At 40.7% G+C, this 26,151-nt stretch overlaps 1 protein-coding gene across 1 annotated transcript in view; it reads left to right on the forward strand.

Annotated features, from left to right (window-relative positions):
- Positions 1 to 25,577, forward strand: part of LOC111976910 (adherens junction-associated protein 1-like) — a 110,808-nt gene extending 85,231 nt beyond the window's left edge. Inside the window, exons 3-6 of the mRNA XM_024006070.2 lie at positions 6,029 to 6,116; positions 6,267 to 6,509; positions 17,489 to 17,620; positions 18,485 to 25,577. Coding sequence (XP_023861838.1) covers positions 6,029 to 6,116; positions 6,267 to 6,509; positions 17,489 to 17,561 — 404 coding nt within the window. The 3' untranslated portion in view covers positions 17,562 to 17,620; positions 18,485 to 25,577. The remainder of the gene's footprint in view (positions 1 to 6,028; positions 6,117 to 6,266; positions 6,510 to 17,488; positions 17,621 to 18,484) is intronic.
- Positions 25,578 to 26,151: the final 574 nt, after the last annotated feature.

The following is a 26,151-nucleotide window of genomic DNA, read 5'->3' on the forward strand; positions in this document are numbered from 1 at the left end:
GTGGAGGGAGATTTAGGGATGGAGGGTTGTGACACACAACTCAGAAAGGGGGCAACACTGTGGACAATGTAATTTGCCCTGTAGAAATGTGCAAATGTTTATTTTTTGTTCTCATTACAGTCTTCCCACTGGGCACAAATGTCAGTTCAARGTCTAGTTTTGATTTGCATTTGGTTGAGTTGTCAACTAATGTGAATTCAACATGAAATCAACAAAACATTTCACCATGTTATTAGATTTAAAGTTGGGTGAAAAAAATATTAAATGGCCTTCCTTTGATGACTTTTTGTAAATCCAATCAGTTTCCGTGTTCATCCGATTTTGGGGTTGTAAATGACGTTCAATCCATTTTGAATTCTGTCTYTAACATGACAAAATGTGGAATAAGTCAAGGGGTATGAATACTTTCTGAAGGCACTGTATATAAACCCTGGATTGCTGATGCTACATATTGGCAGTTGAGAGGCTTTGTTGTTGTTGTGGGTACAGTAACATTAGAAATCTAACAAAATGATACTTTAAGGAAAATATTTTATTTAAAAAAAATAATCTATATTTTTATGTTTTGCTCACATAATATAATTTAAAGTATACTTTAAGGTGTCTGTAATATAATACATGTGGCGAAAAACGAATGTAGACACTTATAAATGCATTTCTATAGCTTCCAAAATATATTTTTTAACAATTTAAATTTTTTACCAACTGAAGTACTCAAAACGTCTTACATAGTAGGGGGAAACTCACCTCATCCACCACCAATGTGTAGTAGCCATCTGGGTGATGCACGGCGACCATTTTTTGTGCCAGAACACTCACCACACATCAGCCATCAGGTGGAGGGATGTGGAGTGATATATGCCAATTAGCAATGAGGGGGATGATTAGGTGGCCAGGTTGGGAATTTAACCATGACACCAGGGTTAACACGATAAGTGCCGTGCAATTTTTAATGACCACAGAGAATCAGGACACCTGTTTAACATCCCCATCCGAAAGACGGCACCCTACGCAGGGAAATGTCTCCTTAGACCAGAGAGCCCCCTACTGGCCCTCTACACCACTTCCAGTAGCTTCTGGCTTCCCATTCAGGGACCGACCAGGACCAACCCTGCTTGGCTTCAGAGACAAGCCAGTAGTAGGATGCAGGGTAGTATGCTGCTGGCAATGGTGGGGCAGTGCCAAGATGGAGGCACGGTGGCTTCAACACAATGGTGGGGCAGTGCCAAGATGGAGGCACGGTGGCTTCAACACAATGGTGGGGCAGTGCCAAGATGGAGGCACGGTGGCTTCAACACAATGGTGGGGCAGTGCCAAGATGGAGGCACAGTGGCTTCAACACAGCGCCACTTATCAGTCATCTAGTGTATATATAAATAATTGGTTGTTATACATGAATTGAATTGATTCAAAATTCAAAATATACAGACTTCAATATTCAAAACATTATAATTTAAATGTGTGGTGAGGAAAACAAAATTTAACATTCCCCATTGGTTTAATTCATTTTGGTCCAATGAGGCTAATGCAAGCCATGCCAGAGGCTGTTGAAACATAGCTAACTCAAAATATGAACTTAAAAACTGTCTGGGTCCATCAAAAAACGCTTGGGCAAAGATAAAAACATGTATATTTGTATCTCAACTGAATTAGAGGTATTTTTGAGGTAAACTGACAAACATTGACAAGTGACAAGCATTAGGGCTTTGAATTCACTAATAGGGAATCAGGAAAGTGTTAAGAAACTCAAAGGAAGTTTAAAGGTTCCCACTAGTTCAAGAGAAGTTGTAAAAGTTATAAAAGAACTCTAATCGAACATGTGGTTGCATGGCTTCGATTGAATATTTTAAAGTTCTGTTATTTAATAAAGAGAATAATGATATCTTCATCAATAAAACTCTCCACAGATATCTTCCTCTGACTTTGAGTTGATTGCCCTTGGTGCAATTAGGGTAACCACATATAAAATACGCAAATGCAGGACAACAGGATGATTTTGCGGGACATTTGCGGGACAGTGTAGCCTACATTAACAAAAACATTTGGCAGCATCTAAGCACATTCTGCCTAGTTGCACACCCTGTTGAGTTTTGGCCACAGGATCATTTGTTTTGACTCTTCAGCTAACCATCCTAAAATCTCATACGAAACGTGTTTTTTGTGTGTGTGTAACATGTTTCCATCCAAGCATTCCATGCAGATTAATTACCTGACTCATGAAAAAGTCACGCCAGGGCTAATGGAAACATGAAATGCCACTACAATTTTATAAATGCAGACAGACAATTTGTTCCTACGACATAGTTGGATATTTTTGTATCGGTAAAATTAATTATGCGAGAAATGTCGGTCGAAACGCCTTTATGTGCAAATATTGAAATAATAACCATCATATTGAAGTAAACTTGGAGTCATGCAATGATATGTTGTGTGGTCCTCCCACTATGACTCGGGAAAGCATGCAGTTTATTATTGGGGAGGCAGGTAGCCTAGTGGTTAGAGCGTTGGGCCAGTAACCGAAAGGTTGCTAGATTGAATCCCCGAGCTGACAAGATAAAAATCTGTCATTCTGCCCCTGAACAAGGCAGTTAACCCACTGCTCCTAGGCCGTCATTGTAAATAAGAATTTGTTCTTAACTGACTTGCCTAGTTAAATAAAGGTTAAATAAAAATWATAAAAATGTGTCTACAGATGAAATAAGTTATGATGAACTTCACAGGGTGGTGAATGTGCAATATGTAAATGTTACCTCAACTAACCGGTGCCCCTGCACATTGACTCTGTACCGGTACCCCCCTGTATATAGTCTCGCTATTGTTATTTTACTGCTGCTCTTTAATTACTTGTTACTTTTATTTCTTATTCTTATCTGTATTTTTTTAAACTGCGTTGTTGGTTAGGGGCTTGTAAGTAAGAATTTCACTGTAAGGTCTACACCTGTTGTATTCGGTGCATTTGCCTAATACTGTAACGGCTTTCGTTGGTGGAAGGAGAGGAGGACCAAAATGCAGCGTGGTACGTATCCATAATAACTTTTAATGAGAATGAATACAAAATACAAAAAGAACAAGAGAATCAAAATGAAAACCGAAACAGTCCCGAATGGTGAAAACACTAAAACGGAAAACTACCCACAACCCATAGTGGGAAAACAGGCTACCTAAGTATGATTCTCAATCAGAGACAACGATCGACACCTGCCTCTGATTGAGAACCATACTAGGCCAAACACATAGAAATATAACGTATAGAACAAAACATAAAAAACAACATAGAATGCCCACCCCAACTCACGCCCTGACCAAACTAAAATAAAGACATAAAAAAGGAACTAAGGTCAGAACGTGACAAATACAATTTTATGTGATTTGATTTGATGCTCCTTTCCAATAAATATCGAGAGTCTTATTCTGGTGACATGATGATCGATGCTTGACAAATACAAATAATATCCCTCTTCTCCATAATAATCTCATAATGTAGGTAGCCTACCTGCACTGTATCTGCCAGCTGTTGGCTAGAGCACATGTGCCAAGACCAGAGTGGGCACGTTTGCTGTATAATGCAACAGTTTGTGACAAAACCATCAGTAGAGTTGAAAATGCGCTGGAAATCACTTAACTTGTATTTTTCATTTGGTACATGGGAATTTAATTTAATGGCAAAACTTATTATTATGTGAACTATGTCATCACTAACTGCAACATTTCAGTGTGATGGAAACACATCTCTGTTGGAAATATTTGCATATTGTTTTATGCAGATTTTAGATTTTTGAAAATCTGTCGCAAATTGGATGGAAACCTAGTGTCACGATCGTGTGGAGGATTGACGGACCAAAACGCAGCATTAGGAAAATAAGCCATCTTCCTTTTTATTATGAAGAAGGAGAACCAAAACAAAACACTATTACAAAACTAACAAAACAAACAAACGATCGTGAAGCTAATAAACATTGTGCACATACACAGGCTACAAACGTTCTGACATAGACAATTACCCACATCAAACGAAAGCCTATGGCTACCTTAAATAGGGCTCCCAATCAGAGACAACAGAAATCAGCTGTCTCTAATTGGGAACCCATTCAGGCAACCATAGACTCTCCTAGACAACTTACACCCAACATAGACACAGCTAGACACATACACTCAACACAAACCCATACACTACACCCAACACCCCCTTTACCATATAACCACCCAAAACCGATAAAACCCAAACATTCCCCATGTCACACCCTGACCTAACTAAAATAATAAAGAAAACAAAGAATACTAAGGCCAGGGTGTGACACCTAGCTAGTAATGTTATACTATGCTATTATATTTGGTTATATTATGTAGAATAGTAATTAATCATTGTGTGAACTTCTGAGACATTTATTCAGCTTTGGTCTAACTTTACTAAACAAGCACCGTTGGGAGAAGTGGTGGAGCCACCGACGCTCTGGCAGCTCTACACCCCTGCAGTCTGTTGCACTGAATGAGCAAATGAAGCGCACCTAGCCTACTCTTTTACCTCCCGGAAAATTTGGTGATGCAGAAATGAGAGACCACGTGGCTGTTTTATGAAAAAGTTGCAGAAAATATGTTGAATGAGCAACTAATGAGCCTGGAGAGCCTCACAAGTTGCCTAAATTACCTTATATCAGTCAGTCTAATATGGCTATTTACTTACTTTTTGTAAGTGGTAAGCCTAACTGTACTTTCCAAGTTTAGGTGGAATTTAGCTCGAAAGGATTTTATATATACGATTAGTTGAAGATAGGCCTATGACATTGGCCTACGTCTCATCTTAGCACTGTGCAGAATATTAGATCTCAACAATGAGTGTTTAACATTACCAGTAGGTTTAGGCTACCACATCCATACACTGAGCAGGTGCTCAACTTTAGGTGCTCAACTTTCACTGGGTACGGGGGGGACATGTCCACATTCTGAAATTGCATTTTTTTGTCCCCCCCCAGTTTTATAATTGGAATGTGATACAAAACGAGGCAACGGTGTGCTTTAGGGCACTGCGGACGCCCCCGAGCGGCCTGGTAGGATGTTTGGAGTGTTTATCCGGCTGATAAAAATAAATAAAAATAATAATAATATGCCCCCCCACTTCTAAAACCAGCCCCTGACACTGAGTATACCAAACATTAGGAACACCTTCCTAATATTGAGTTGAACCCCCCACCCCCCTTTTGCCCTCAGAACATCCTCAATTCATCAAGGCATGAACTCTACAAGGTTTCGAAAGTGTTCCACAGGGATGCTGGCCCATGTTGACTCCAATGCTTCCCACAGTTGTCAAGATGGCTGGATGTCCTTTGGGTGGTGGACCATTCTTGATACACACGGAAAATTGTTGTGCGTCAAAAACCCAGCAGCGTTGCAGTTCGTGACACAAACCGTTGTACCTGGCACCTACTACCATACCCCGTTCAAAGGCACTTAAATCTTTTGTCTTGCCCATTCACCCTCTGAATGGCACACATACACAATCCATGTCTCAATTATTTCAAGACTTGAAAATACTTCTTTAATCTGTCTCCTCAACTTCATCTACACTTATTGAAGTGGATTTAACAAGTGACATCAATAAGGGATAATAGCTTTCACCTGGATTCACCTGATCAGTCTAAATCATGGAAAGAACAGTTGTTCTTAATGTTTGGTATACTCAGTGTGTATCTTTTCATAAGCGCAACGTGACTTCAAGAGACAGGTTGAACATTTTGACTGAAATAGAGGACAAATCAACCTTTTTTTCTAAATGAGTGGTGTTTGAATTTGTTGATAAAATGGGGGACATGATGGTTTGCTTGCAGGACGCGGGACAAAATGCGTAACTGTCCCACACAATCCGGGACATGTGGTCACCCTATGTGCAATGTGGAGCACATATCCTCATTCAAAAACATCTTTAAAAAATCACTATATAGTTTTCTATAACATGGCAAATCACCACCTGCCTTTAAAACAGTTCCCAGGAACTAAGCGTTTCTGTGTGTTTTGTGTCTTTGTCTCTTTGCAGGTCTGGCAGTTCACCAGATTATTACAATCACTGTGTCTCTCATTATGGTCATCGCAGCCTTGATAACTACACTTGTCCTTAAAAACTGGTAGGAAAGATTCCTTTACTTTGCAATTACTTCCCGACACACAATACACCACTTTTGAAATGGCAATGAAGCTTTTACCAGAGCCACACATCCAGTGGTACAAGGTATGATTTTATGTTTGTTTTTTGTCTTTGGTACGTGTTTTTGTAGCTGTGCACAGTCGGGGAATGGCCGTCACAGTAGCCATCAGCGGAAGATCCACCAGCAGGAGGAGAGCTGTCAGAACCTGACCGACTTCACGCCCGCCCGCGTGCCCAGCAAGGTGGACATCTTCACCGCCTACAACGACAGCCTGCAGTGCTCGCACGAGTGTGTGCGCACCGCCGTGCCCGTCTACACGGACGAGATGATCCAGCAGACCCCTATATACAAGACCACCTACAATGGAAATAGGTATGTCGGCTTTAAATTGCTCTTGACTCTAGGTTTCTGGGTCAGTTTGATCACTGTTTGTGTTAGTGCTTCCCTCTCACTGTTGAGTTAGTTATGAGTTTTTCCTGGTAAAATCACATATTTGGGAAAAAATCCTGGCCCTATCTTTGGGAAATGGTGTAAATCCCTCTTGTATATAATACCCTTGTTAAAACCAAGTATAGTGTTATAAATAATTGGTATTATTTATTGACTTGTTTATTGTTTACTCCATGTGTAACTCTGTGTTGTCTGTTCACACTGCTATGCTTTATCTTGGCCAGGTCAGCAGTTGCAAATGAGAACTTGTTCTCAACTAGCCTACCTGGTTAAATAAAGGTGAAAAAAATAAATAATAATAAAAAAAAAATTAGATTTAAAAGGGGATCGAATTGCTCCTGAATTGTAATGCTGTTAATGCATTTCTTTTTGAATAAATATATATTTAAAGTGAATAGGTTGGTTTACTTTGAAGTTAAGTTTTGACCAGTAAGGTAGCTTGTTAAGCTGTGGCCAATGGGAGAGTTGACCTGGTTAACAGGAGGCCTGGGAAAGAAAAGAGATTGGAAAGACATTATCAGTGTGTGGTGAAGAAAAACAATGAAAGAAGACAATAAAAATAGAACAAAACCCATACCTACTGAGTTTTGAAGGGAAATACAGATTTTATTTTATAAGAGAGTATTTATTTTGTTAAGAAAGACTTAGTAGAGACTGAAGCTACCGTCTCATCGTGGAGGTATTTGACAGCCTCGAGGTTAGCCTAGCAACGTGCGAGACCTGGAGAGAATTGCTTGTGGAAGATTAACAGTTCATGTTTCCATGGGATATCTGTTGCTGCTAAGGAGCACTGTCTGCATTGATAGCTGTGCTTGCTGGGGATATTGTGAGGACACCTGCACGGAACTGCCATACTTCACTGAGGAAATATCTTGGAGTAGTAGTGAGTAACTACAAAGGTGGGGTACTTCGGGACTTTGTCTGTCATCATTTTGTTGAGCTCCAACGCGCGCCAACGAGTATAAGCAAGCTTGCAAGTAATTTGGACATGGGTTGTGCACGACTCATTGGGTTTATTATTTTTTATTATTTTGATGTGGTACATTGAAAATGTGATAATACAGATCTTGAAACGTATGTCTGTTGCATTGGTGAGTCATTTACTGGTTCAGTTTCATTTAATGCATGGGTAAGCATATCCTTATAGAATATTTATAGATGTTTGTTTTTATATCTGAAGTTAATACCCTAGTTGTCATCACCTTAGATAGTTTACAATAGGGATTCTTATTGGACATGTCCTTCTCACCTAATATCCCATGCTGTTGAGATATTCTAAGTAGAGTACTATCGTGAGAGTCAAATTCTAGCTTGGTGTAATGGGTGCGGTGTTGGTGGCAGGGAAGTCAGGCGCAGGAGAACGAACTTGGTATAAACGGAGTCGTTTAATAAGTGCTGACCAAACTCAAAAACCAATATATATAAAATAACAAAAGTGGGTACAAAACCCATTGCACACCAACACATACTAGCACAATCACATACAATCAAACAATCTCCGACAAGGACATGAGGGGAAACAGAGGGTTAAATACACAACATGTAATTGATGGGATTGGAACCAGGTGTGAAGGAAGACAAGACAAAACAAATGAAAAATGGATCAGTGATGGCTAGAAGTTTGGTGACATCGACCGCGAAGCAGCACGCCCGAACAAGGAGAGGGACCGACTTCGGCGGAAGTCGTAACACTTGGTGTGAGAGGTTACATTTTTGTGGGGCTCGTCCGTGATTTTTGTTATTGTTGGTGGATATTTTCAGAATGACTCTGGTGTACATTTTTTGTTCACTGTTTTCACTGCTGACATCTAGACTAAGATTCTACACTGACTCACTATTTGAACATTTTGAATTTAATTTTGGATTTCTTTCTCTGACATTGCTGTATAGGCATAAACTACAACATGGACGTTTGAAGAGATGTTTTACCTGGTGTAGAGAAAGAAACTAGCTACTAATCGTGCATTTGTTCCTTAGTGTAGTGTTTACAGAGGATGTGAGGTTCTGCTGGAACGCTGACTTATGTTAAGGCTTTTGGTAAAATTAGACTGCATGGTTGTTGTTCTTATTCAGCTGATTAAAAAGCATTATGTTTTGGTAAGAGATATCAAACAACCTTAACAAAATAGTTGTGCCAAGTGTTGTTGCGATACCTGGAGAGTTGGGTCCCTGGCCTGTACATGTAGTTTCACAAGTCACATCTCCTGTTGGAGAGAGAGGGTGAGGATTTTCAGGCGAAGCTATTATTCTTTCTAAGACATAAAGGGAAGACTGTAGCTGATTTTAAAGGCCTAGTAAGTCCCTCTGGTGCTGACCTCAACATTGAACTGGTTACTGCGATAAGTTCACTGGTAGAGAAATGCAAACAATGTGCCATCTGAGACTCAGAGTTACCGTAAGCTATGTATGTTCTCAGGTGTGAAACCCAGTCCTAGTAGAGAGGAAGAGTATGACACATGGCTGAGCAAACCACCCATTTTCTAGAGGAATGGCAGTGCACTGACAATGTGCAAAAACTGAGAATAATATAAAGTCTTAAAAGCCTACTGCTGACATTGTGAGGTTATTCACAGACAGGAAAACCCCATGCTACAGCGATGGAATACATGAAGTCTCTAGAAACTGCATTCCGTACCACCGAAAGTGCACCTGATCTCATGGTAAGGTTCAGAAACACATTCCAGAGTGAGAGAGAAGCTTTCAGCTTARCTGTTGAGACTTGACAAATTGCTGCACACTGTGTATCGAAATGTATCCTTACATGACATGATTGCGCTTCGTATTCGCATGACCTATACGTTGCGTGAACCACCAACCTTTACTGAGCTGCTGCAAGAAGTAAGGGAGGAAGAGGACATGATTCAAGACAGGAACACAACAAAGAGTGTTGTGAAGTCATCAGCTGTTGTTCCTGTTGCTACAGTTTGCAAAGAAGCTAATACCGAGACAGAAGTGCTGAGAAAAGAGCTAAAAGGTTTAAAAACTGAAATGACGCGTCTCATGTCTGCTCACGTCACAGCAGCTCAATCTGACACACAAAGGTCAGATGTTGCCTTTAAAGGCAAAAAGAAGAGAGTAAATCCATCACAAGAACTCGGATATGAGCCGACAGCAAACCCAGAGTGTTCTGTTATAGATGTTGAGAAGATGGCCATTTCAAGAGAAACTGTGAAGGTGAAGAGAACTTGAGGAAAGTCAACACATGCCTAATCAAACAAAAGCGGTCTATGGGAAACTACAGAGGGACCACGTGAAGGAGCGGCCTGACATCCCGGTGAAGATATGTTCCACAAAGTGCCACAAGTATGAAGACATCAAAGACATGCTACCTACAGGTTTAGTTGGTCCAAGTTCTGTCGTTCCTGTACAGATTGAAGGTATCTATGCTAAAGCTTTACTAGATAGTGGTTCTCAGATTACTCTACTTTACAGATCCTTTTATGACAAGTACCTGATGCATTTGCCATTGATTCCGATAGGAAATGTAGAGATCTGGGGCCTTAGCTCTGATCAGTATCCATATGATGGCTATTTGTCACTCATGCTTGAGTTCTCAGGATCGGTTGTGGGTGTAGCAGAGACCATGGAAGCACATGTGTTGGTATGTCCCGATCCATCCATGAAAGGTGATGTGTCTATTCTGTTCGGCACCAATACGTCTGTAGTGAAGAGACTTATGACTGCTTTCAGAGAAAAGGAAGGTGAAGGTTTCCTTAGCACACTCAAAGTTTATCCTGCTATCAAGGAGGCATATGAGAGAAAGCTCAATTGATAATGACGAGAAGAGAGGAACGGTCTGGTACACACAGACAAAACCTGTCACCCTGCCACCTGGTGGGCAGGCGAGAGTTACTGGAATTCCAAAGTTTCCTGGGATACCTTCTACTCAAACCCTTCTGGTATAGAGGCCTGAAGAACCCCGGTTCCCTGAAGAATTACTAGTGAGGCCTAAAATCCAGACGGTTGCAGTTGTGTCGACCAGAAGAATCACCCTTACTGTCAGAATGTCTCGACAAAGGAGATCACCCTGAAATGAGGTGCGCCTATTGCTCATCTGTTTCCTGTAGATGTTGCTCCGGGTGTTCCATTGAAAAGTAAGCAGGATTCATCTAAGATACTGATGTCTTCTTTATTGAACTTTGAAGACTCTCCAGTGCCTGAGGGATGGAAGAAGAGGTTATGTGAAAAGATGATGGAATGGAAAGAAGTGTTCTCAACACATGAGTTTGKTATGGGTTGTTCAAAAAGTACTCACCACACCATCCGAGTTACTGAAGTCAAACCGTTTAGGGAGAGATCTCGCCGCTTGTCCCCAGCTGATGTTGAAGATGTGAGGAAGCATCTTAATAACTTCAAAYGTTCTGGGATCATATCTGAGTCAAGAAGCCCCTGTGCATCTCCTATTGTGGTGGTGAGGGAAAAGAATGCACTATACACTTGTGTGTTGATTCCAGGGCCCTCTACAAGCGCACTGTTCCAGACCAGTACACAGTCCCACGTGTGGAGGATGCTCTGACATGTTTGAGTGGGAGCAAATGGTTCAGTGTTATAGATCTCAGAAGCAGATACTATCAAATTCCGATGGGCGACACAGATAAAGAGAAGACTGCATTTATCTGTCCAGTTGGATTTTACCAATTTGAGAAGATACCACAGGGTGTGTCTCCGGAGCACCTGCAACATTTCAGCGTGTCATTTAAAAGACAGTAGGAGACATGAACCTACTCGAAGTTCTTGTTTACCTCGATGACTTAATCGTGTTTGGAAGGACACTGGAGGAACACGAGCAGAGGTTACTCAAGGTGTTAGACCGCTTGAAAAGTGAAGGCCTAAAACTGTCCCTTGACAAGTGTCAGTTTTGCCGCACATCTGTCAACTATGTTGGACATATCATATCCCAGAATGGAATGGCTACAGACCCGTCAAAGAGTGAAGCTTTCACCACGTCGCCAGGTCCTGAGTGAAGCTGTCACCACGTCGCCAAGTCCTGAGTGAAGCTGTCACCACGTCGCCAAGTCCTGAGTGAAGCTGTCACCACGTCGCCAAGTCCCGAGTGAAGCTGTCACCACGTCGCCAAGTCCTGAGTGAAGCTGTTACCACGTCGCCAAGTCCTGAGTGAAGCTGTCACCACGTTGCCAAGTCCTGAGTGAAGCTGTCACCACGTCGCGAAGTCCTGAGTGAAGCTGTCACCACGTTGCCAAGTCCTGAGTGAAGCTGTCACCACGTTGCCAAGTCTTGAGTGAAGCTGTCACCACGTTGCTAAGTCCTGAGTGAAGGTGTCACCACGTTGCCAAGTCCTGAAACTGACTGCTCTGCATTCTTTCCTAGGATTCTGTTGATATTACAGAAGATTTGTAAATACTATTCTAAAGTGAGTTACCCCCTGAATCAGCTCTTATGCGGATATCTTCCCTCTGCTAAGAAAGTCCAAGGAAGAGGAGAAAGCCTACCTCAACCCCTCAACCATTTGGATCAAGGTGGGATGAGAAGTGTGAATTGGCATTCGAGACATTGAAGGAAAGCCTCACAAAAGCTCCTGTGTTGGCTTTTGCTGATCCTCAGTTGCCATACGTTTTACATGTAGATGCTAGCCGCGAAGGGTTAGGTGGAGTACTGTACCAAGATCAAGGTGAGAGTCTGCATCCTGTGGCATTTGTGATTCGTAGCCTGACCGTAACTACCCAGCTCACAAGTTAGTTTATTGCGTTGAAGTGGGCCGTGGTTGATAAACTACATGATTACCTGTATGGGGTCAAGTTCGAGGTTAGAACAGACAACAACCCATTGACAATGTCCTCACGTCTGCAAAACTGGATGCCACTGGTCATCGTTGGCTAGCTGCATTGTTTACCTATGACTTTAGTCTCAAGTACAGGCCCGGCAGGCAGAACATAGATGCCGATGCTTTATCTCGCCGCTCTCATCAGCAATCTGCAGTGGAACAAGATTGGAGAGACATTCCTGCATCTGGTGTTAGAGCCTTGTGCCAGATGTCTAATGTAGTTAGAGTAACTCCTGGATCATCTAGTAGAGTGATGGATCAGTTGGGAGCCTCTATGCATGCTGTGCCTCAAGCATACTGTAACCTGAGCATGCTGACGTCTCACATGCCCAGATTGAGCACTATGGAACTTTCTGCATCGCAACTAGAAGACCCTTGCTTAGGAGAGATGTGGATTGCTCTTTAAAAAAATGATATCACCAGGGTGACCGAGACCACACATCCACTCATCTCTTTGCTCCTGAGAGAGTGGGAGAAGCTAAAGATGGAAGATGGAGTTATGTACAGATCACACATCCGCCAAACGAGACTTGTCGGGCTCAGTTCTTCCAGAGAAGTTCAGAACTATGTTGCTGCATGATGATTCAGGTCATTTAGGATTTGACAAGACGTATGGACTTGTCAGAGACCAGTTCTACTGTCCACGCATGAAGATGGAAGTAGAAGAGTACTGTAAGTCCTGTGCTCGCTGTGTACAGAGGAAAACACTTTTAAAGATAGTTGCTCCGCTTGGTCATATGCAAAGTGATGGACCTTGTGTGTATGGATTTCCTGTCCATTGAGCCTGACTCAAGTAACACAGAGAATGTCCAGAGGCCTCATTTATAAATGTTGCGTAGGTACAAAAGAAGGGCATACACCACTTTCTAAGCAAACTTTGGGATTTATAAAAAACAAACTTGACGGGAGAATGTACGGTCCTCCACGGACACTTTGACCCATACGTACGGGCACAAACTGGAGAAATGAGAAACTACGACTCCCATGGCAGAAGGATGAAACTCGAGAAACGCTTTGAATTTGATACCATTGTGTAAAATAAATCGAAATATTACCTCTCACGTATTATATATGAAGAGTTCCCTGGAATTTACAAAAAAATTCACACAAACATGATTTAGGATAATAAATACAAATGGAGATATCTGTTTTTGCAAAAGAACCCCTCAAATATGTTGTATAGTTTAATCGGGAATCAAATTTAATTGTATCTGTAATTATTAAACAATACTTGCATGTTATGAAATGTATTCTCATGAATAATAAGTTGAACAGTAGGACAAATTAAGTTTAAACTGATGCCATTTTCGATGCCTCAGTCAGGCAGATATGAGTGCACAGTTTCAGATATATTTATCACATGTTCGTTGCGCAGAACTGTCAATGTGATAATCGCCCTGTCATTGTCAGTTACAATCAGGGTAATTACCACACCTGAAGGTTTTACGCAATTGGGTAGCTTTGACAATCAAATGGGTGGGTATAAAAAGGCATACAATGCGTAATGACGCACAATGGCTGCTTTGGCACTGTTGGAAGATTTGGSGAATGGAAGAATTCAGAGAGAGCGAATTTTCAGAGATCAGCAAGATTTACTGACCAATGATAATAAATGGCTTATGAGCCGGTTCCGATTACCAAGAGCTGTTCTCTTGGATCTCTGTGCTGTAGTGGGCCCAGCTTTACAGAGAAGCACCCGCAGAAACCAAGCCGTGCTTGTCCCACTTCAACTCCTTGACAACCTCATTAATAGCGTTGAGGATGTCTCTTTGCGTTTGCCATACTGCATCTGTGAAAACACGGCCGCTGGAGGGCTGTGACAAACGAGGTGCAGTGGAGATGCCGGGGCTGGGCGCACTCAGTGACTGCTCAGCTGCAGGACCACCGACCCCGCTGGCACACGCAGCGACTAAAAACAATAGAAAATGTCAATTGTTTGTGTAAATAAATGTTTAAACACAACTTGAATGCATTTGGTTTACTCTTTTTAAATGAGAGAATACTAATTACATTCCTGGATCATCCGGTGCGTCTTTCATGTCTGTGTCCCCCTCCACCTCCGTCACTACTCCACTCAGGAGGGATCCCCCAATAATACCGGCAAGTCGCTCATCAAGGGGGTTGAGCTCCGTGTCCCCTTTCCCCCGCCCTTGGCACAAACACGTTGTCTGTGTAAGGCGCCTTTTGGCCGCTTTTATGTCAGACCACTTTTCTTATTTCTGAGAGGGTCCGACCTTCTGAGCCAGCAGCATTCACAGCGTCCGCTACATGCTGCCACTCTAACGCCTTTTTGGCATTTGTAATGCCCACCCTGTGTCCACCAAACAATGTATTTTTTCTTGCTTCAACCTCCCCTACAAGAACTTCCATTTCACACTGGGTGAAATTTCTTTATTTAGCCTTTCTGTCGGGATTTTCCGTCATTGTCGTCATGCAGTCAGTATGGATGAATATTAATTAGGGGCATTTCACTGACTATTTATAGGCAACTATGGGCGTTAAAAGGGTGGAACAAGACACTCGATTTATAAAGGGAAACCGGTGTGGGACGTGCGTGCTAACTGTTATAAATCAGAATATTTTTGTGCGTAAGAGCTTTCTGTGTTTTGTCCGTACGRCACATTTTGACATGAATCTTCTGCACAGTTTTATAAATGAGGCCTCTGGTAATTACAGATCATTACACAAGATACGCTCAAGCTTTTCCTACAAAGGATCAGAAAGCATCCACTGTCACCAAAGTATTGTGGGAGAGGTATTTCATCCGTTAGGGTCGATCCAAGAGGATGCATAGTGATCAAGGTAGAGATTTTGAGAGTCGACTCATCCGTGAGCTACTGAATATGCTTGGAGTGGAGAAGTCAAGGACAACACCATATCATCCTCAGGGAGACCCACAACCCGAGAGATTCAACCGGACCTTGTTGAACATGCTTGGAACTCTTAATCCTACACGAAAGAACAGTTGGAGTCAGTATATTTGGCATCTAGTGCACTCATATAACTGTACTCGGAATGAAGCGACTGGCTACTTCCCATATTTTTTTKATGTTTGGACGTGAAGCTAGATTGTTTCTGTTTTGGAGTCTCAAGTGACAGCTCTTCAGAGAGAACTTACATCAAGTATGTATCTGATATGAAGAAACAGTTACAAGCTGCTTACAAACTTGCTGAGAGCACTGCTGGAAAGCAAAACCAAGAAAACAAACAGCGATATGATAAGATTCGCCACACGCAACTTATGTCTGGAGACTTAGTCCTCATACGGAATCTAGGACTGCAAGGAAAACATAAGCAGGCAGATCGCTGGGCCTCTACACCATATGTGGTGGAAAGTCAGATGTCAAACAAACCTGTGTTCCGTTTGAAGCCTGAAAGTGGAGATGGACCCATTAAGATTCTTCATCGGAATCACATGCTAGCACTGGGGCAGAAAGTGTGCCTAGAACCTGTGGTTAATATAGAACCAACTCCTAGTAGAAGGACCCTGCAAAGAAGGAGGAAGAGAAAGTACTGTACTTGGAAACTGTACTCCTCGGAATGATGAGAAAGTTGAAGAGGTTAAGAATCCAGAAGTTGAGAAGAATTTTGACTCAGAAGATGTGGACATCGGAGTATGGTATGAAGTGCTAATACAAACTGTACAACCACGGATAAGAAGAACTGAGTAAAGAAAGCTTCTGTACTACTTACCTATGACAAATCTGGAGTTCCAAGTATAGCCCCAGTTATCAGATATTGTTCCACACTATACAAGTAGATTGGATAAGGGAAACCCAAATGTATCTCCTTTTCAATTATCTAACAAGTTTTGTCTCAACTGTAGGTTGTAGACAGTTAAGAGTTGACATGTTTACTTATTACATTTCCCTTGTATCTTTACAAGTCATGAGGACATGCCTATTTTTGGTGGGGGGAGAGTGTAATACCCTTGTTAAAACCAAGTATAGAGTTTATTTGTTATAACTAATTGGTATTAGATTTAAAAGGTGCTCGAATTGCTCCTGAATAGTAATGTCATTCATGCATTTCTTTTGAAGAAATATGTATTTAATGCACAAGTGAATGGGTTGGTTTACTTTTAAGTTTAAGTTTTGACCAGTAAGGTAGCTTGTTAAGCTGTGGCCAATGGGAGAGTTGACCTGGTTAACAGGAGGCCTGGGAAAGAAAGAGAGATTGAGAGACATTATCAGTGTTGGTGAAGAAAAACAATGAAAGAAGACAATAAAAATAGAACAAAACCCATACCTACTGAGTTTTGAAGGGAAATACAGATTTTATTTTATAAGAGAGTATTATTATTTTGTTAAGAAAGACTTAGTAGAGACTGAAGCTACCGTCTCATCGTGGAGGTATTTGACAGCCTCGAGGTTAGCCTAGCAACGTGCGAGACCTGGAGAGAATTGCTTGTGGAAGATTAACGAGTTCATGTGTCCATGGGATATCTGTTGCTGCTAAGGAGCACTGTCTGCATTGATAGCTGTGCTTGCTGGGGATATTGTGAGGACACCTGCACGGAACTGCCATACTTCACTGAGGGAATATCTAGGAGTAGTGAGTAACTACAACGGTGGGGTACTTCGGGACTTTATGTCTGTCGTCATTTTTGTTGAGCTCCAACGCGCGCCAACGAGTATAAGCAAGCTTGCAAGTAATTTGGACATGGGTTGTGCACGACTCATTGGGGTTTATTATTTTTATTTATTTTGATGTGGTACATTGAAAATGTGATAATACAGATCTTGAACCTTATGTCTGTTGCATTGGTGGAGTCATTTACTGTTTCAGTTTCATTTAATGCATGGGTAAGCATATCCTTATATAATAACAAATATCTATAATCATTCTATCTGAAGTTAATACCCTAGTTGTCATCACCCTAGATAGTTTACAATAGGGATTCTTATTGGACATGTCCTTCTCACCTAATATCCCATGGTGTTGAGATATTCTAAGTAAGGTAATATCGTGAGAGTCAAATTCGAGCCTGTTGAGAGGGTCAAATGTAACTGGTATTGTTTCCTTTCCAAAGTACCTCTGTAAGAGTGTGTCCTGGACTTAGTTGATGAGTAACTATCAGGTTCTCACTGTCTTTTTGTCTCAATCCTTTGTCCTACAGACCTTCTCCCACTGAAAGGCAGCTGATTCCTGTGGCCTTTGTGTCAGAGAAGTGGTTTGAGATCTCCTGCTGACCAGCTGAAGTCTTTTTTACGTCACGTAGGTGGAATAGACTTCCTGAATTTATGCTCTGGTGAGTACCACTTTTCCCCCTTGATCCCTGGGTGATTTTGTCCCAGTTTGGGAATAGAAGGGAACTTGGCATATGGTTGTTATTTCGTCGATGATTTTTCATAAACTGCCTTGCTAAATGCAATTTAAATAGCAAGATCATCAAAGTCATTCATTAGCTATTATAATGCAATATGTTTATTAGAAGTTTAGGCTTGATTATGTTTGATTCATTCCCTTCGACAACCTAGTGTGTCTTTATTTGCCTTTATGAAACATATTAAGCATTTATGAAGTTGCAGCCCTCATTCATGTGGTCAGTGCAATATTGTTTGAATGTTTTGTTATTATGGGAAAGGGGCACTTTCACTTGACTTTCCTGCATTTGTTTATGCATCAAGATAGGCTGGACTGACTCCATTTGAAATTCAAAGCGTGAAAGTTAAACACATGCTCAGGCCCAGAGTGTGGCTGAAATACCAGGGGGCAACACGTCTGTTATTGACCCAGATTCAAAAAGGAATAGAAAGTCTGCAGGTACCATAGAAGAAGGAAGAGGGCCAAGACCATCATATATATACAAACATTGGTCTTACTCAGAGAAAGAACCCAAACGCCCCAGTTCTTCCTTCCAGCACGGCAGTCTTAAAGGACATGGAGAGCCATGGTAGTTCGATGGGCATATACTATGTATTGCAGTGTGGGTGCATTGTGACATGGTACTTACAACTGGGAGTTATGGCACATGCTGTAGGCTATTTGATGTGCTCTATGATGAGTTTGACACATAAATTCTTATTTTGCTCCAACTACTGCTTCAAACCTATTGATTTTCTACAGCTAATTTGACAATTTTAATGACTTATGTCATGATTTTTCTCCACAGGACACTTTGGTAAACTTTTCCAACCAAGAGAAAGAAGTGACTCAAACAATGGCCAATTTTGTAAGATAGTGGGAACTCTCTCTCTCTGGACACTGATGKAGATATTTATTTTTCTAAAAATTATGACAAACCGAGCAGCCATACCGCTGCCACTTCATATTATTATCCAGAGACCTGTGGTAGTTTAGATATGTAGTTAGAGTTAATGTGTAGCTATATTACTGGATGTGCAGGAAAAGACCATTGACGTCAGCGACACCTTGAAGAAGACTAGCTGCCTTGGAGAGCTAGGAGACTCTGAGACGCTGCTCACAGTGGAAGAAGCTGAGCTGTATTACTGAACAATGTGCCAATAATGCCACTATGTGCCACAATCTGTACAGAAYGAACTTTCGACAACAATTTATGGACAACTAAAATATTGCTATATTGACTCTGTATCAACCCAACTCCATCTTTTTTTAAAGAAAAGTGAAGAAAAAAAATGTTATAAGTATTTGAATATCTTTTCTGATGTAGTTTTAAGAATTGTGTTGCAAAGTCCCAAAAATGTTTATTATATGAAGCACTATTCATTGAGGCCAAGAAAAAAAAAAGAATAATGGTAAATGCTTTATCCAACACTTACATTTAAGGCATTGTTTAAGGTCCCATTTTAAAACCAGAGTAGTCTGTCTATTTTTATACATAAAAAGAGGTCAGTCTCAACCCAAGCAGTGCAGTTCCCATGCCACACGATGTTTGGACTGTTAATGACGTGCCGCTGTCCAATCAGATATTAAAGCAAAGGGGATAATTTCAATACACTTATCGAATCCAAGCCCAGATTAATTCCCCATTCGGTATGACCTATTTCTCAGTTGTTTTTGATTGTGCTTACTACATTTCTTCAAAACTTCTGTCTCGATGGCTGTCGAACAGTGCATACCCTATATCCTGTTGTGGTCAGTTCAATCTGAATGGTTATGGTTATCCAGATAGCTAAGGCAAATCGAGAGGATTAGCAGTATGTTTACATATATACTGCCTCAGGTCATGTTTAATATGTAAGTCTTCATTTCATCTTCCATCCCAAGCATTATTCACAAGTGATAAGACATGATAAGTTACTATGAGTGGAGGTAGGATATGAGCAGTACCGCACAAGGGTGTAAATTTAGAATTAACTTGTAAGAATATAATTATTCAAACTCGACAATTACGGTTAGTGAGAAATATTGAATATCTCCTCTCAACTACAGTGCATTCGGAAAGTGTACAGACCCCTTCACTTTTTCCACATTTTGTTATGTTACAGCCTTATTCTAAAATGGATTATATAATTTTTTCACCCCTCAATCTACACACAATACCCCATTATGACAAAGCAAAAACAGGTTTTTGGAAATTTTTGCAAATGTATTAAAATAAACAACTGAAATATGACATTTCCATAAGTATTCAGACCCTTTACTCAGTACTTTGTTGAAACACCTTTAGCAGCGATTACAGTCTCAATTCTTCTTGGGTATGATGCTACAGGCTTGGCACACCTGTATTGGGGAGTTTCTCATATTCTCTGCAGATCCTCTCAAGCTCTGTCAGGTTGGATGGGGAGCGTTGCTGCACACCTATTTTCAGGTCTCTCCAGAGATGTTTGATCGGGTTCAAGTCCGGGCTCTGGTTAGGCCACTCAAGGACATTCAGAGACTTGTCCCAAAGCCACTCCTGCGTTGTCTTGGCTGTGTGCTTAGGGTCGTTGTTCTGTTGGAAGGTGAACCTTCACCCCAGTCTGAGGTTCTGAGCGCTCTGGAGCAGGTTTTCAACATTGATCTCTCTGTACTTTGCTCCATTCATCTTTCCCTCYATCCTGGCTAGTCTCCCAGTCCCTGCCTCTGAAAAACATCCCCACAGCATGATGTTGCCACCACCATGCTTCACTGTAGAAATTGTGCAAGATTTACTCCAGAAGTGATGCTTGGCATTCTGGCCAAAGAGTTCAATCTTTGGTCAGACCAGAGAATCTTGTTTCTCATGGTCTGAGAGTCCTTTAGGTGCCTTTTGGCAAACTCCAAGCGGGCTGTCATGTGCCTTTTACTGAGGAGTGGCATCCGTCTGGACACTCTACCATAAAGGCCTGACTGTGGAGTGCTGCAGAGATGGTTGTCCTATAAGGTTCTCCTATCTCCACAGAGGAACTCTGGTGCTCAATTTGTAGAAACATCTCAAGGATGATCAATGTTAACAGGATGCGCCTGAGCTCAATTTTTAGTATCTTAGCAAAGGGTCTGAATACTTAATACATTTGCAAAAATGTATTTTCTTTGTCATTATAGGGTATTGTGTTTAGATTTGAGATGTTTTAATTAATTTTAGAATAAGGCTGTAAAGTAACAAAATGTMGAAAAAGTGAAGGGGTCTGAATACATTCTTAATGCGCTGTATCTAATTATTCAGTGATTATATATTAAAACAACTAAGGTTCAGATTTTTCAAACAGTGCTTCTAAGGCCACTATTGTGTGTATTTTTGGGGAATTGTAATACTTTTTTTGTGTTGTATTTATCAAGCACATGCTAATTGAAATCATAATTGGAATGATCATATTAACATCTCCTCACACAGGGCACCATTTCTAAAGGTGTGTGAAGTATTTACAACTGGAGGTAGTCTTTTCTATACCATCATCTCAGAAATGCAATCAYGAAATTGACATCTGCACATCCCCCTCCAGCAATTTTTTAAAAGGTATCCCTTCAAATTAGGTCCAAATTAGCTGTATATCTTGCTCTGTGAATGCAGTCACAACCATGTATAATAATGTTCCTCCCTAAACCTCACCACTACTGTATGAAGGAATACAATCTCAGCTGGAATATCAGTGTGTTTGCCTCGTCAAAACCTCCAGCATCATCAATGAGATGCAGAACCAGGGGGATTGGGAGCAGCCAATCAAAAACAATACGTCTGGGCCACATGTAATACATTAATTAGTTGATAAGTTAATTCAATTCCATATTTGGTAAGTCAGGAGACTTGGACAATGGAAAAAATCTTTCATTACACTAGTGGGTTGGTAGAAAGCACAAAAAACAACAAGACTCGATTGCAATTATTTTGTGTGGAACGCAAAATGTACAGATGTAAAGATGGACTGGATTCTGTCCCGGGTTGAGATCTGCACTTACTCAAGGAGACAAACAAGATTCAGGCTTCTGCTATTCTGTTCCCTGAGCTCAAGGCAGAAGTAGACCTTTAAGTACAGGTCCGAGATGAGTTAACCAAAATCACAAAATCATATGTTTATGTACCTGGAGGGGTAAAGAACTGACCTTGGATCAGAGGCTGTGGTGCAATATTGGCTCCAAGTACACCATTCTCTCCCCTCACACACCAAAACACCATGAATGACAATGCCAATTCGGCCCAACATGTACGTTGAGGTTGAGTTGTGTCAACATAACATATATTTTTGGAATGAAGAGTGTTATCCTAAWAGTCAGAGGGTTACTAAATTACTGTATATTATACATGTGTAAATGTATTTTATATATATTTGCTTCTATTTGTGTACAGGTGTGTTCTATTTTTAAAGACCTATCCCTTTTTGGGAAAGGTTCAGCTAGGTCGGGGATAGTGTCTTTGTTTACATGTGTAACTACAGTATTTCTTTCACAACACAAACTAACATTGTGCCAAGCTTCCTACCTGCACTTTCAAGCAGTACTTGTATTATATATTTAGCTAACTAATACAATACTTAAATAGAAGCTGCAATATTTTAAATACTGATAAAGGATTTGGGTTGTGAGAGGTTACAGAGCTACCGTCCATGAGAATCTACACAGACGTGACAAGTTATTTTGATTGTATACTAGGATGAGATCAGAATGCTGCTGCCTTGGGTTTGGTTGGTAAACAATGTGCAATTATCAAATGCTGACACACCATTTTCATAGGAATTCTATTTGCTTCTGGAAATATGATTAGTCATGGTGAAAAGGGGAAGTAATGTTAACCCAATAATAATTGGAATGAGAGAAAGTTAGACACTGAAACTGAGTTTCTTTTTAAAGAATTTGTGTTGTAATATTTACTACATGTAACTACTCTAGAGATCTAGACGTGTTATTTTTTTCTTTAAAGGCAGGGAAAACTATTAGACCTATGACCCCAATATTATTAAGCATGAGTTGAAGCAATAGATACATTATCAGAAAGAAGTAGAGTAGTAAAGAAAACAAAGATTAAGGGTTCAATGGGTTTTTAGTGTAAATATTTCACTCCCCTTTCATGGTAAACCACTCATTGATGCAATGGTAACACTGGCAAGGTTGAAAAAAGGACACCTGCTGATGCATATGAAGAGAACAAGTTTTAAAACATTATGCTGGTACTGAAATGTATCGGGTATGTAATTATGTCTATCTTTCATATGATGATGACTGAAATACCGCTAATTGTTTTCCACAAAATTCTCCCCTCTCATGAACATCTTTGGATATGATTTTTAGATATAATTGTTTAAAGCCATTAACATACTACACTATTTTGGCATAAATGTGTTTTTGCCTCAATATTCTAAAGGAAGTTTGGGACATCATGGGAATATCAGTGGCACAATTCCTTTCATGTGAAAGGTTCCTCGAGTGCTGTCTACAAGCCTCAGATGTTCGTATATGCTCTCAATCAAATATCAAAACGTGATATTACATTGTCCTGAATGCACATTTCTTAAATTCCTGATATACTGTGAAATTGTTACATGTGAAAGCCTTGCACCTTGCAACATTAATATCAGAACTCTCTCAAGTGTCTTGAAATATGAATGGTAATACGCCCATAGTACTTCAAAATGTAGTGTGTACCTACCTGGCTTTAGGGTCGTCACTTGAGTACCTAAACTAGCACTGGAATGGCAAAGAAAATGTAACTTGACATAAGCCACTCACAGGATTTCAGTTCTTCCCTCAGTGTGAAATATCAATGCCAACTACAATAACCATGATTCTCTGCTCAATCTGTTATGAAGAATATGATGCACTGAACCATACCTGTGCTGTAGTTCATTAACGTGTTCACAGTACACTCATCCTTCCTCCACATTTGACCTGTTACCTTGTATTGGTGTTTCAAGAAAGTTGTTTGAGGTTATCAATTCTTGTGGCAGGTCAAAATCAGGAAACACAAAAGAACATACCTAGCTCATGAAAAACCTATTTATTTTTCACAATGTGTAACACTAAGTTATCGTTTTAGGCAACTCGGACATACATTAACATGACTATTTTGTGTCATTGTTGATTTCACAGTTAGCCCACTTGACTGTGAAGATTACTTATGTATACTCTGAATGGGAGGGGGAGTAAGATCAGAGAAATATGAAGTTGACACCAAAGACGGAACACCTTTTGTGAACAAACAAATGTCTACATAAGAGACATATCTGCTCTAGCTGGCTCTTCAGTGATCCCTGACACTAACGGTACAGAATGTCCCCAATGTGTCACCTAAGACAAACAAACTGTCAATTAACAAAAGGATGCAGTCAGTCAGTGCCATCAGCAAGAGGAAAGCAGATGTCACACACATATTGGGCAGTATTTCGCTTCATGTCAATATCGTGTTGAATATTAGTTGAATTGATTGCGACCTACTGACCTATTCAATGTATGCCTGACGTCTCAATGGCCCAAGAGGCTTTTTCTATCTATGAGATATGATGAACACTCCAGAACTAAAATAATCAATCTGTCTTGTTTCTCAGTCTAATCACAGGCCAGGGGGTTCAGACTTAAAGTATTTCAATATGGCACTATACTGATGGGGGAGGACATGTTATCATAATGAACATTGTGACTGATTGATATCATTAGAATTCTTCTGGCCACAGGCTAGTTACGGCACAGGGGGGTTACGGATACTCCTAGTRGTTCTGAAATACTTAGAGAAAGGGAATAAATACGGTGTCTGGGTTGTTTTTGGGTGCATATTTTTGCATTACATAGGGTAATTCGTTCACACACTGCTTCCCTCATCATGTTATTATGACTTCACGTATTGTGATCTTAAACTGTATCTAAAACGGAGGGCTCCGATTCTTCTCCCAGATCATGTTTTTATTTTTCTATTCATAAGAGCTATTGTACTGACATGATCACCAGTGCTTATCAATAGTGTCAATGACTTGAACTATCATTTAATGACGTCACCGTTTCCTATACGGCCATTTTGGGTCAAGCGGAGTCTGGTTACATGAAACGCATCTGCCTATGAGCATAACTATATGCCACTGCACAAAAAAGGGCCTCAGACTGACATTCAGTATGACYCCTTGAAAATGGAGTGTATATTGATCTGGACTGGTTTAACGTTGATATTTGAGATAGCACGACTCAATCGATACATGGTTATCACTGGARAGGTCATCAGAATGGAACAGAGTCCGCCCTGACAGTGAGGCATTGCCTCAGCATTGCCTTGTCACTCTCTCAGAGAAGACGAAGCCAAACCGATATATGTCTGGGAGATATTGGGAAGAGGTTTCTTCAGGTATTGAAATCATTCACAAKGCTAAACGATAGACACACACATACACCTGACCGAGACGACATATTTTTCTTTCTGGTGTTTTTTTCACACGGGGCCACAACAACAATTTGTTCAGAGAAACAATCACAAGAATCCATACTACTACTACTACTAGACAGAACTGACTGAAGTCTTGTTGCCATAACAACTGAAAATTTGTACTTTGTGACTCTTAAACTTTTATATTTGTGTTTAATATATCAATGAGTACCTATGTTAATTTTGTATAAGATCTATGAATATAGTACACACAAACACACATACGCACACAGAAGGACTGTACTATAAACAGTAAGTTTCTGTGTCAGCTAAATGTTGTAAACTTTTATTTTGTGTCTTATGGATCACATCTCTCTTCTTTTTGTAGGTATTGGTAACGTTTGAATTTCCAGGTGATCTTGATTTGGTTACTCTTGTACTTCTAAGCTTTGTATTTGCAAGCACTGTAAATGCGATTCTCATTGGATTCGTCCTCTGTACATTTAGTACTCTGATGTTGCTATTAATAAAATTTCAAACACAACAGACTGTCTGTCTAAAGTGATGCTGGMGAGTTTGTCTAATAATTATAGGTGTGGATTTAGGGAAACAACACAAATTAACAAATAAACAATTTGAATATGACCCAGCTAACAATMAGGAATCCGCCCAGAAGCGTCCCTCTTCCGGGGGGCCGGAACTGATTGAATCGGCCCGGAATCGGTTGTCGGACTCGGCCCGGATTCAAAATGAATGACTGCCCAGAATCAGCCCAAGTACCACGGMCCATTTCTGTCGGGTCTACCGGAATTCAGCCGACTTTGCTGGCATTTTACCAGAATCCCCCAAGAAGCTGCCCGATGCAAATTTAAATAAATGTATCCAAAATTACCCGATTTAGTCATTTTAAATATTACAATTTTATACATACAAATTATAGCCATCCACAAAAAAAACATCTTGTGTCGGAGGAATCATTATACACCTGGTGACCGTGTCAGCATGCATGTGCCTGGCCCGCCACAGCACGATGGGACAAAGACAGCCCCGGCCGGCCAAACCTTCCCCTAACTCAGGCCAATTGTGCGTCACCTCGTGGGGCGCCCGGTGGTGGCCGA

The sequence above is a fragment of the Salvelinus sp. IW2-2015 genome, linkage group LG17, assembly GCF_002910315.2.
Source record: "Salvelinus sp. IW2-2015 linkage group LG17, ASM291031v2, whole genome shotgun sequence".
Taxonomy (NCBI): Eukaryota; Metazoa; Chordata; class Actinopteri; order Salmoniformes; family Salmonidae; genus Salvelinus; species Salvelinus sp. IW2-2015.